General features: G+C 40.0%; 1 protein-coding gene across 2 annotated transcripts in view; it reads right to left on the bottom strand.

Moving 5' to 3' along the window:
* The window catches only part of ebf2 (EBF transcription factor 2), a 39,051-nt gene extending 28,901 nt beyond the window's left edge, over window positions 1-10,150 (bottom strand). Inside the window, exons 1-5 of one of the 2 annotated variants that reach the window (XM_077561241.1) lie at window positions 9,606-10,150; window positions 8,103-8,259; window positions 6,773-6,836; window positions 3,034-3,089; window positions 2,853-2,926 (exon numbers count right to left, since the gene is read on the bottom strand). In XM_077561241.1, coding sequence (XP_077417367.1) covers window positions 2,853-2,926; window positions 3,034-3,089; window positions 6,773-6,836; window positions 8,103-8,259; window positions 9,606-9,739 — 485 coding nt within the window. In that variant the 5' untranslated portion in view covers window positions 9,740-10,150. The remainder of the gene's footprint in view (window positions 1-2,852; window positions 2,927-3,033; window positions 3,090-6,772; window positions 6,837-8,102; window positions 8,260-9,605) is intronic. The other variant, XM_077561242.1, reaches the window with a different exon arrangement.
* Between the last annotated feature and the right edge of the window lie 3,620 nt (window positions 10,151-13,770).

Genomic DNA, 13,770 nt, shown 5'->3' with positions numbered 1-13,770 from the left:
CTTCCTGCACAGACCGCTGTTTAGCCATTTACCTTCATAAAACACGCTATTATTATATCATTATTATCCAAGCTCTGTCATATGTAGCACATGGGGTCTTCAAGCCGGCACCTCCCGGTTACATCTGCGGAAAACGTCACTCACCACTAACAACGTTCAAAAATGCTGTCTCAGCTCATTCCTGGAGTGTCAATTTGATGAAGGAATTGTAATAACGGTCCACTTAAGCGCTTCTGGTTATGTCAGCTGTCGTCTCTCTGCGCAATTACAGTACACTGGTTGGCGACGTGCTGCTTTATAGTAACAATTGGGAAGATCGTTTTTACATTTAAAAGGGTACATTAGTTAACAGTGAGTGAAAGATAGAAGACGATATTGCGAATCTATTTGGACAGATTTGAAGATTCAAGATTTTGGGCCTTATTTTCATGCCTAGCCAAAAATGGACTCGTTGGGCTGGGAGAGATGAGATTGGCACGCGCCAAGTGCATTTATACAGATAAACTGCAAAATCTCCCCTTAAATTTTTTTTAAGATGGTAATGATTATAATTGGGCGGCACGGTGGATGACTGGTTGGCACGTCCGCCTCCCAGTGCAGAGGACGTGAGATCGAGTCCGGGCTTCGGCCTTCCTGGGTGGAGTTTACATGTTCTCTCCGTGCTTGCGTGGGTTTTCCGGTTTCCTCCCACATTCCAAAGACATGCATGGCAGGTTAATTGAACACTCCAAATTGTCCATAGGTGTGATTGTGAGTGCGGATGGTTGTTTGTCTCTCTGTGCCCTGCGATTGGCTGGCAACCAGTTCAGGGTATACCCCGCCTACTGCCCGAAGCCAGCTGGGATAGGCTCCAGCGCCCCCCGCGACCCTTGTGAGGATTAAGCGGTTAAGAAAATGGATGGACGGATGATTATAATTCATTCAATGAATTGATTTCAACAATGATTCAGAGCGATTGTCCTACGTTGTTGTCATATCTATGAATGAAACACACTGACATCCACCACACACTGTCTGCCTGCACCTCTATCTAATCCATGAAAATCTCGTTACACCACGTGCGCCATCAGTTAGACATGGTTTTACCGAGTCTAAAATCCTGTTTACTTTTTGTAACCAAATTTGCAGATGCGCCGGGGGAAAATGCCGGGAGAAAACTTGTCATAGAAAATGCCTGGCGACTTGCAGTGCGGTCTACCAAATTCACAAACACGCTAGACTTACCCCGGCACGAAATATCAGGTGCGTTGGAGATGCGGCAGCTACGTGTGCCGGAATGCCAAGAGAGGCACAACATGGCCCCAAATCCACACAATGACGTTAGAGTCATCTGAGTGCATGGGAATACCAAAATAGGGCCCTTTGAATATCAAACGGGATTTTGTGTGAATATCTTTAAGCTTTCATTTACTTTCTTGTAATAATTGATTATAATGCTTTATATATATTTACATTATAATTATGGTTTTCTTTAGAGCAGGCATGGGCACCCTCGGTCCTCGAGGGCCGGATTCCTGCAGGTTTTGGAGGTTTCCCTGCTGCAACGCAGCTGATTCTAATCAATAGGATCGTTACCAGGCTTATGCAGAGCTTGCTGATGAGCTGATCATACATCAGCAGTGTTGGAGAAGGGAAACATCCAAAACCTGCAGGACTGTGCCCACCCCTGCTTTAGAGGGACGTTACTGCGCAACCATATGTGTCATCATATTACAACACACCACTGGTTGATTGATAACTCGCTTTTAATTCGAAGTCAATGTTATTCTACAAAATTTGCAGATTTTGGTACAGAAGAACAGAGATAGGTGCGCACAAGCTCTTAATTTGTTGTGGGCAAGGCTGCATAAAAAAAAAGATTTTTGAGAATTTAGCAGACCACTCTACACCATGGCTGGACCTTCTGGTGTACCGAGAGTGATTTCTTTGACATGGCCACAGTGCACCTGACAATGTGGTGGCTGGAAGTCTTTATGCCTAATCTAAGTATTGGCACAGGTAGTGTAATGAGATTTCAGTGAATTTGATCGATCAGGACACAGGCAGACAGATTCTGTGTGGGGTGATGTCATCATGTCATCGGGGTGGAAAGTAGTCTTCCAGTGCCCGCCTAACCACCGTGACCTGCGATCTTCATGGCCAACCTCTGGAGGTGGAGGTCTGCATATCAGTTTCCACTTCCGCTGACACGGGCTGTGCTCATATTACGCGCTGACACGTGCAATCGAACCATTCAAGTTGTGCAAAACTTTAACTTTTTAGTTGATCAACTCAAAAAAAGTGAGGCAACCTATTACAGTATTTCACTTTTTTTGAGTTCTGCTCATTTATTCTGGTTAACAGTGCGGAATAAAAGCAATTTTTTTGTATTGACAGGCCGCATAAAATCCTGTGAGTTAATCTCATGCTATATGTTGAGTTTTTTTTTATGTTGTCAAAGAGTAACACAAAAAAATGTTCAACAAGAATCCCCATTTTAAAAGCATAAAGAAAATATTAGATTTAACACAACTTCTTTTTGTCTTTTGTCCCTCAATCTTTTGCGTCATTTTCAGCAACTAAATTCCTACTCAACAACAATAACATTTCAATATTAAAGCAAGGAAATTTATCTACAGTATAATATATGTTTTTGTATTAGAAGTATACAGCATTTCTCTGAGGATACCTAAACTATACTTACTATTTACTAAAACTATTTACTACATTTACTCCTACACTAGCTGTTACCACCAGATGCTGTGCGGCCTCAAAACATTTGAAGACCAAAAGAGCCCAAAACCTCTAGATCTCTAAAAATGTGTGTGTGTGCGTGTGTAATATAAGATTAGGTCAAAGTGTATATCACACACCTGCACATGACTTCATGCGTGAGCAGAACTCTGCACATTTCGGGATTCTTGTTTTGGCCCTCGTACGATATTGGCTGTGAGGGGAGAAAATAAGCAACAGAGTATGTTAGTTTCACGCCAAATCCTTGTAGCATCATTTCCTTGAAAGCTGAGTTCCATCAGGAAAGCAGGGCTCACCTACCTGCTTTGTGACTGAGTCGATAAGTCGTGCATAAAGATCTTGCTCTGTGCGGACACCTGCATAAAAAGAGCAAATGTTTGTTTTTGGCATTTAGGCATGGCAGACCTCTGACCTCATACCTTTAGATGTTATCACAAAAAGTATGGCAATTATAAAGTCACCATATAAGGGATGCATCTGAAGAAATCATCACTCAGCAGCAGATCCTTTTGGCTTGGACTGGTTGTAAAATGGAATTTGTGCAATGCATTTGTTTCGATACATCCTACAAAAGATGGCAATATACTTTATGCAGCTTCTTCCTGTTGATTCCAAGTGTACATAAACAATTAGAAAAACGGATTCAGTTAGAAATATAATGAGATGGACTTTGGAAGGGGAATCAAAACTGCGCCACAGACATGTTGATTTTGCTCTTGTAATCTGTGCACCACCAGATAATAATCCAAGACTTCAGTTCACCTTAACAGTGATATAAAACATCAACTCTTCAATTCTTTGTACTGTACTGGGGATAGTTAGAAATAAAAATGTCTGATCTAAATCTTATCCCCCATAGTCAACCCCCGAATAGAAAAAAAAAACACAACATTGAACTTCATCCAAGCAACATGGAGAAATACGATTGGCATGCACCTCATATTTTCTCTCTGATGGTTTCTGAGGGGATTGGGAGTTATTTCATGTTTGATGATTATTAATTACTGTTTGAGGAGAGAATTTACAGCCGCGCTCTCACAATTTATCAACTGCAATGACATATTCCCAAGACTCGTAGGAGACTTTATGTAACTACAGTGAGCACACTGACAGGTAAAACGACAACAACCAGCTTGACCAGTTTTACTTAAATTGAGGCCAAAGAAAGTCTCGCCTGTTGCATTAAAAAAATAAAAATAATCTTGACAGGAAATCACATGTGATGAGTTGTTTCTTGGGGGAAGTTTTTTTTATATATATATATATATATTGAAGGAACTTTGGAGAGTATTGCTTTTTAAAACATGCCCCCCCCCCCTCCTCCATCAAAGTCTCAATTGGGATGCCTTTGATATCGCATGGGGAAGGGGATGAAGAGGAAGTGCTCTTGGTGTGTGTGGGTGTGTATGTGTGGATGCTGTACAAGGGGGTTGCTGGAGAACATGTCTTTTATCTTGTCTCCCATGGGTGCCACTGTGATGGCAGAGTAGGGGCAGCGGTTGCTCATGGGAGCCGAATTTCCGCATATATCCCTAATGTGATGTGGGAAACACAATCGGGGGCGTGGTTGGGATCTTCGATATATTGCTGATCTCTGGATTCTGGAGAGTCTGGCAAAAATGTCCAACAATTAATCAATTCTCTGTTTCATGCGTGTTTTTATTGTATTTGAAGATCGACTTGCGTATTTCTCATTTTTGCGACAATTGTTATGAGACCGCATGGCAAAGTGACATAAGTGTTGTGATATGAAAAAAAGTTCTCATTATCACACAGTTGTTGACTATGCATTATTGGACATAACATTTTGACTGAAAACTGATTTATTTTTCTTTGCTCTGTACCACTGGTAAGAATCTTTTAAGACTAGTGTCAATCAGAAGTCTATGTTGCCTTGTTGGCCGGACATTTCACGGAGCGTTATATTCCAGTGACGGCAGCAAATATGCGAGTTATAAGTTGTCTGGAAGCCAGAAACAGGTGATTAGTGATTAGTTGACTTAAATCTTTGAATGTCACTGTGGAGCAGTAAAGTCAACTAGTCATTTCAACCCATAGATCTGTGAGTGGAGAATGGCTACCCTTGCTTTTTAGTGGAGTTGTATCCTTAAAGGTTTTTTCCCCTTGACATCTCATTTTCTTTGTTTTTGGAATTTTAAGGCATTACCGAAAGTCAAATAACAACAGCTGACATTTCAATAATTAATTTATGGGGAAACAATCAATGTCATGAAACATCAAAATGCACAATTGTTGCACATGGTCAAAATGTTCAAAACTTCACCTCAGTGGGAGTGTATCTGAAACTCATAACACAAATTTTGGCCATTTAAAGTAAAAATTGACAAACTAATGGCTAATAGCATGAGATGGGCCACTCCTAAGTTACATTTGACACCACATAGCGGTAGGCCGCTAGAGGGACCAAACATGGTGTTGCATGTAAAATGCTAATTGGCAGGTCCTTCTGTCATATGTAGCGTGGGGTTGAGGACCCAAAAGCAGGGAAACAGGTGAAGGCAGGTAGGAGCCAAGGTGAACTAAATATTTACTAACAAAACAATGACTAGTGTACGATATGGGGAACAGCCAAATTCAAAAAATAAACCCTAATAAAAATCTAAACTCGATTCACCACAACGAGCAACAAGGACTAGAGAAGAGTACGTGACAGCGACAATGATCCATCATGGACTGAAAGGAAACCAGGAACTAAATATAAATAAACTGACGATACAATGAGAATCACCTGGACGAGACACAAGTGGGGGAGGGAGCTGACAGGAAGACACAAGGGACACGCAAGAACAGGTGTATACAATCATCTAACGAGACAGAACAAGACAAAAACAACACAAGGACCACATGACGAAACTAAAGTCTAAATAAACGGAACACACATTGTGACACATCCCAGGGTTTTTTGGGGGGGTAGAATAAAAAAAATGTAATGCATTTATAATGGGAACATTATAAATATGCAGATTTTCACTACCAGCAGCTCTATGTCCCCCAAATAGCGGGGTCCACTGTATATATATATTTTTAAATGTCTGTATAAGAAACATTATGCTATTACACTGCTGAAAACAATATCAAGCCAAAGTCCACCCGTCCTATTATTGTATGTCATTGGGATAGCACACCTTGTATAGGAAGCCTTGAAATGGTTTCACGTAGGGATATTCGATATCAGGTTTTTTTGTCAGACTGATACTATGTGCCAATACCATCACTACTGATGCATAAAATGTCCTTAAAAACCAACAACTATATATCCCAGTATAGTATTGTTACTTAAAATTGCTTGAAATTAATGGCAATTTTGGCTTCTTTTAAATTCTTGTTCCTGGTCATAAAGCGGCCGCAAGAGAGCCATTGTTAGCAATGATACCTTGAAATAAGGCCTGGTATCGGCCAAATACAATAACTGGTATCGGTACACACCCATCCCAAATTTTATGCATTTTGTGAGTGTACATGTAGTAGTAGCCTACTTGGAGAAAATGTTACTTTATATAGTTCAAAGTCTGTATCTCAATGAGCGGCGAGGGTGTGCGCATGTAGCGAATGTTGCTTTCTTATCAAGGCTCGTTCAAGGTTGCAAACCGTTGCAAAGATGTTCGTCAGACGTTTTTAATGGTTGAAAGCCGATTTTCCAAATTTCTTGACACCAAGAAAAACGGTTTGCGATCATTAAAACTCTTACAAACTTTTTGCGACTTTGAACGAACCCTAACAACGACAACAAAAAAACGAGCACACACCCTGGCGAGTTTCCGCCGCTCAGGATATACGAAACTTAGACTACAGGCCTACAATCATTTGTCACAGGCAGTCTTATGGATGCGGACATTGTACCTGTAATGCTTGCCTTTTAAACTTTGGCATCATAGCTGGAGCACATAAATGTATTTTGTACCTTGAGGGACAGAAACAGGCTGCTAGCGTCCTTCCGTTTCCGACACTTCACCGTTACCTTCACTGTATAAACACACCCTTCGGATCAATTTAAAGGTCTGTGTTCACTGCCTCTTACCGTTGCTGTAGAGGAGCTGAAGCTTGTAGTGAGTGCCGTTGTTGGTCTTTTCTCCCGTCTGCTCCTTGGAAACACACGCACACCCACACAACACTTAGGATGTAGTTAAGCGCGTTAGGGACACAGTTAAACACAAAGCCAATCTCTCCAAATCCTGCCGTTCGACCTTCTCCACGAGCGGCGTTGAGATCACACGGCTCAACATTGTGTGTGTTGTTGCCATAAGCTCAACGCTTAACCTTGGGTCACATCTCCTCATAGAGAGGCTGAGCTATCATGTCTCATACAAACTCCGAAAGCCTCCAGATTGGCTGGCGGAGAAGTTGGGAGTGCGACAAGTGTGTTTGACCGTAGTGCATGTAAGAATGAGCAGCGGTCGACCTTGACGGGAAAAACTTCCTTTGCGTTCGGCTTCTACTTGCCTCCAGCCCCCACCTCTACTCTGGCTCCCCCTTTTCTTTCTCATCTTCTACCTCTACTGGTCTTTCTAAGTGGTCTCAAAGGAATGCTCTCTGGTCCAATAACCCAGGAGGCATCTCAAAGATGAGAGCAAGGGGAGAAGAACAAGAAGGCTGGGGGAGCAGAGCAACTGGGGGAGAGAAAAAAAGGGCAAATTAAGATGCATGAAGATAAGTTGGGGAAGCTCAAATTTGTCATATCAGGAGGTGGATTGATGACTGCTTTTGTAGGTTTTATCAATATAAACAGAGGGCTGTTTATTTTGTCATGCCATCGCTCTACCTCTGCATAATTACAAAGCCGAAACAGATGCCAGGGTAACCATGCAGAAAATGAACCCACTGGCACACAGTGACAGCTTTCAACCCTGGCTGGCATTAACACACACACCATCGCCGACATTCCCAGCAAGCCTGACTTGACAAGATCTCGGGCTCACACACGGCACAAGTGTCTGTCAACAGCGGACGTTTCCAGTTTTCTCAACTGCACTTGGCCAACCTGATCAATTCAAGCCCTGCCCCACAGTGCTGTTTTGAGAAGACACTTTGATGATTAGCTCTCTATGGATAACTTAACAGGAGTGGGAATCATTTGCATCAAAAAAAAAAAAAAAAAGTAGTGGTGGCCCCTGCCTTCTAATAAGGCAAGCTGCTAATTAGTCATTAGATATTCTTTTTCAATGCCGCATCATAAGCTCGCTGAGGGTATACAGAGCTTGTGTGAGCATGATGCCGTCAGCTGTTCCATGCAGGCTGAAGATCAAGAGAAACAACCGGTTTGTATGGATGAAATCTTGCTACCACTTGAGGGGAGCGCATGTGGAGTGGTGGCAAAATATACTTGAAGACCGAAGCCCTCGTGCACACACCTTGTCGTGCTCCACAAAGTCCACAAAGGCCGTCCTCTCCACTTCCACAGGCTGCCCGTGTCTGTCGTAGAGCGCCAGCACAAAGTGGAAGAAGTTGGACTTGCGCAGGTTGGAAGGAGGCTGCTTCTCAAAGTGAGCTCTGGACAAGGCCACTCCACTGGGGACAAACATGCAGGTGCAATCCATTAGACTGACAGAATAACTTTTTCGGGGGGTCGTGTCTCACTGTGGTATCAAACCAAAGATGAGCTTTAGAATTCATTTGAAACTAATGTGCCTTATATTCTTAAAATAACAACACAAATACTTTTGTTTAATAAGAGCTATTGCCTATATGCATAACAAATTGTTAATCATTTTAGTATGATTTTATTTTTCATAAATTAGTTTTCAACTCAAGGTTCAGTTCCACCTTATTGAATGCACATTTTAACAAATTAAAAATGTTAAGTACATCAGTACAACATTGCAGTTTTCCAAAATTTGATTTTCCCAACTCACATTGAAACATATTAAATAACAAAACAAGTAAAATAATAACAATAAGGAAGGTGGGGAGAAAACGTAAAATCAAAATCTTGAACTTGCAGAATTTAAGTGCACTCATTAACATTTGATAACAGACAATGAAAGTGAATTATAACATATTGACAAATAAAGGGGAACAAAACTTAATTTATATAACTTTCACTTTTAATATATTTTCATTTTAATTCCTGCAACATGCATTTTAACAATATATTCGATTTTTTAAATATGTAAAACAAAACCATATTCAGGCAAAAGTAATTCTGTATTATTCCTACCATAAATTGTAACCAACAACTAACATTTTAATTAACATTAACATTTTTAATATGGAGTGCATTATGCATCCACTCCCTTTTAATGTATTTTCCTCAGCCCTGTTGGTTTTGATTGTGAGAGAAACTGTCCTTCTCTAAACTTTGTAAACATGGAACGAGAATGCGCATGCAGAATTCGTTTACGCAAATTAAAATGTGATGCAAAAGGCGAGTGAGAATTTTATTTTCCAATTCAAAATGAGGTAATTGCTGTTTTTATTCTAAGACTTGTATTTTAAAGTATATGTACGCATTGCTTTATCCCCCCGAAAATCGTGTGTGTCGAAATGTGTTTTTCCGTTAAAGAAGTTCCTAAAACATTTATTTGTGATCCCAATTCCAATTCATGTAGTTTGTAAACTATAGCTGCAAATGTCACAAGAACCTTTTTGGTACTCAAACAGTACACTTCTATGTGCACTTTGCTCATAAGATCGCTTGTGATTTATGCTGACAGTATTTTGTGTGGTGTTGCTTTTTAAAACTTTTTTCTATGACTTAAAGCGAAGATTTTGGCTTTTAATTTTGCATCGCTTTGTTTGCTTGCTTGTTTGTTTGTTTGTTTTTACAAGAAATAAATAATAAAAGCACACGTTTTTGCATCCGCAGATAATAATAATAATAATAAAGCGTATAAATGACGGATGGCGTACAGTACCTTTGCGCAGCGACGTTGGCATCCACCACGCCGACATTACGCACCCAAGAGCGGACTGGATCCATCTCCTCTCCAAGACTTCTCTCTTTTAATCCGCTCACTTCTCGCATCAAATGCTCCTGGATCCCGAACATTTAAGCCCTGTCCCGAGTGGTGGGTGCACTTTTTGAAACTCAACAAAAAGTCAACCGGGGAGCCAAAATACTTGAGCAAACACACCCCAAAATAAGCGCCGCGCTCCTCCAGGGCGAAGCAAAGAGAAAGAAAACAGCTTTAGGAGCTAAAGTTGCTGATGAAGTGTGATGTTTTATAGTGTGTCTCGATATGAATCCACTCGCACTTGCGTTTAAAGATGCAACGACGTGAATAAATAGATCCCGTCACAGTTTTCAATCATGGTCCAAGTGGTGCGCCAGTAATCATCTGCTCGGTGCAACTAACTAACTCCTGCGGCACAACGTTGTGTGCAAGTCTGTTTGGTTGTCAGTGCAAACGAGCAGCCCGCATCCAAACAGTTGGTCCGAGGGCCAGGAGGCTTGCAGTGAACCACTGTTGTGAAGCATGAATGAGGATGGAGCGTGGAGAAGGAGGGGCCTCGGTGCCATATGTTGGGATGGATGCTCTCATTGGTGTAAGTGCATCCCGTTATTTGGAACACACAGCCACATTCAGCATCCACGCAATCATGCTTACACTAACTTTGCACACTCAAAACACCTCCATGTGTATCCTATTTTTGCACCTCTGCGTGTGTAATCGCGATTTTTTTTTTTAAGTACAATAACTCACAAAAATCAGGAGCGAGCATGCGCCGCGTCATCAAAGGTCCACCAACACACTCGTCACACATCCCAACCAGTTCAGAACTTGATTTTAAAAAAATGTCCAAAAGTCTTGCAAGATTTTTTTTTTATCTTGGGTAGTCAGCAAAAGTCACCAAAAGATCAACACAACGTAGACCTATATGCCACTTTTCCAAACTTTTTTTTCATCTTAAAACCATCACGTTTTGCCCAATCCTGATTCTGTCCCCCTTAACTTATTGTCTCAGTGGCCGGGACAATGATCGTGTAAATCTCCCCCCTTTCGGGTCCTGCAGCAGCCCACCATCTGCCGCCAACGCGGGACAAAGTCAGATGTTCCCCCTAATAATGAAAGCCGTCCCGGGGAGTCGTGCTGCCTCTGCCGCTCCCCCGCCAGCCCACCACCTCCACCACCTCCAGCCAGCATTGTCGCCTTGTCTCCCGCACACGTCCCCTCACATGATTGACAGATTCGCTGCACCCCAAAGTCTGCACACTTTTAGGGCATTCCTTCACTCACTGGCAGTTGAGAAATCGTGTCAGCGGTAACAATCAGCAGAAAAATGGTTCATTTTACTTTGCAGAACAAAAGTTGGTATAGAAGTTGAAAAAGTCGTAGCGCACATATTGTAATGATATTATGACATTGAGACATCATTTAGCTTGTAAAAAAAAAGGCACCTCCCTACATCATAATTTTCTATTTCTTATACGGTAAAAGCAGTAATTCTCTCAGCCATTCCACAAATCATAATATAGCATGATAATCATCATCATCATCATTTTAAAGTGTCAATAAGCATGATGACAGACTATTGCACTTGTACAACATGTCATTCATTATTCAGTAATAATAACTCAATATTATTGAATAAAGTTTATGAAAATAACTATTCTACAATAGCTTTGCTTTAAACAAAACAACATAATTCCAAACACTCACATGATGTGTGTTGTTTCTAATGTTTTATTTATGTATTTATTTATTTATTTATTTATTTATTTATTTATTTGTTTGTTTGTTTTTGTCCGTTACAGTGACAACAATGGTTCGATGGAAGCATGAAACTCCCAATGTGGAGTAAACATTTTTGATTGACAAATATGTTCAAACATAGCCTACTTGTAGGCAAAAAAAAATCCCATAATGCCACAGGGTATTGAATTGTAGATCATGAATTTTTCATATTGGCTTTTTTAAATTTTTCATTATGAGAAAAATGCTGAACAGAAATCATGCGCTGAGGACATATAATAAATCATCAAAAATTCTAATAAACAATGTTTATTTGTTTAATTATTGCATTAACATAATCATATAATGCAGGCCAAATGCGGGGAAAAAAATAATTTGTAAATGCGCAAGTCAAAACTCTGTGGCATTGGGGTCGGGGAGGGGGGGGGGGGCATTTAGCCTACAAGTGTTACAAGTATTTACAAGTGTGCTCAAACAAAAAGTATTTGAAAGTACGTTTGAATGTATTTAAATGCGTTTTATCATATTTGCAAATACATTCAAACGTACTTGCCAATCAAAAATGTTTATTCCTCAACGGAAAGTCCACTCTTCCGTATATAAGTACTGGATATAAGAATCAAATAAAAGTGTAGAGTGATACGGAAGATGGCAGTATAGCTAACATTTTTCACAAATATTTATCATCATGACTGTTTTCTTATTGTGTCATTATGAAGAGATGAAACCTTTGGAGTGTGGCCTGATTTATGCACACTTTGACGATGTATGGAAGCAAATACCTCATTAAAGGTAAATTGTGTCACTTTTTTACTCGCGACTGCCACCTCTGGCCTAAAGCTTAACTATAGCCTCTGTGTCAAGCTGGTGCAAGGGTACAAACCCCACTGTATCGTAGTGTACTTTTTGTATAGTACTTTGATCATGTGGTGGTGTTGTGCGTCCACTTGTCCGCTTACTTCCGTGTATGTGTGTGTGCGTGTGCGCGCGCACGGCACGCCGACATGGTGTGTTGGAGACAGCAGCTGGTTCCAGTCCTTCCCCTCCAATAGCAGAACTAATGTGAGCCACCATCTAGCATTGACTGCCAGTCTATTGGGCTCCTCCCCCCCCCTTTTTTTTTCTTTACCTATTAAGATGCATATGCCCAGTGAGCATGATCAATTTAGAAGCAAAGTTACTTGATTTTTTTCTGGATTCTCAGAAATTAGAATCAAATTAGAATCAAATTCAAGTGATGTAAATGTGATTCAGTTTGATATGAATGAGCCACAGTCCTAATTTTATTCAGATGTGAATTGCTTGTTGTTAAGATGTTCTTTCTGCAGCTTTAAAGACTTGAATTTGAGCCTTTATTAAATTGAATGCACGTTAAGCAATCCAGCAAGAAACTGAATGCAGCAAACAGTCAATCATGCACTGATTCAGTTAAGTCCCTTTTTCATTGTCAACTCTCAATGTACATTTAAGTACCCACATTCACCAAGACACTCTTGAAAAAGAAGTTTGAAATGTTAATTCGTTTTTTATGCGGTTAGATAAAGAATATTGAATCAGTTAAAACACAAGGTGCACCCGCGCAATCCATTGAGATCAGTAGCCTACATTTTGACTGATGAGATCAGATGAAATCATATTGACATGAACATTATTAAGACTGCATTGTTAAGTATTGTTAGAAAAATTCACAAATATTGTGTACATTAAATTTTCTATACGGTGAATAGTACTTAGACTTAATGGTTTATTTTATTGTTAACAAGGGCCAGAACAAACAAATATTATTATTATTATTATTCACCAATCATCATCATCATTATTAGCTACTTGGAGCAGCAAATTTTTCAGATGCATTGAGATAAGTTTACTGATCATTTTACTTGCAAGTGATCCACACTTAATCAAGCCGTAAAATTAAAACAGTAGAGTTTAAAATTATGTGTGTGTGTGTGTGTATATGTATATATATATATATATATATATATATATATATAATCTGTGATTATTTAAGACATTCAAAGAATTGGAGAACTCTAATTATTCAAATTTAAATAAACTCTTTCTCGTGCTTTAAAGAGAAGGTGTGTCAAGCCTGGTAAATGTTTTGCATTTCTCAGTACTAGATTTAGGAAGGTCAAATTACACAGGTTGTGACGCTGCCTAGTGCCTACTTTCATGTAGGCTACCTTGAAGATTGGCGCCATCCACTGGCCAACAGAAGAACATACATTATTTATTTATTTTATTTTATTTTATTTTATTTTATTTCAAGCCTACTGACAAGACTAGGAGAGAAGTGTGCATGGGTGTAATTAAAAATAATAATTGCCCTCTATGTAAAATTGTACCAGCACCCAGCCAACTAAAACGAGTGTTCAATGTATTA

This window comes from Vanacampus margaritifer, chromosome 3 (assembly GCF_051991255.1).
Source record: "Vanacampus margaritifer isolate UIUO_Vmar chromosome 3, RoL_Vmar_1.0, whole genome shotgun sequence".
Taxonomy (NCBI): Eukaryota; Metazoa; Chordata; class Actinopteri; order Syngnathiformes; family Syngnathidae; genus Vanacampus; species Vanacampus margaritifer.
This window is presented reverse-complemented; position numbering and strand designations above follow the sequence as displayed.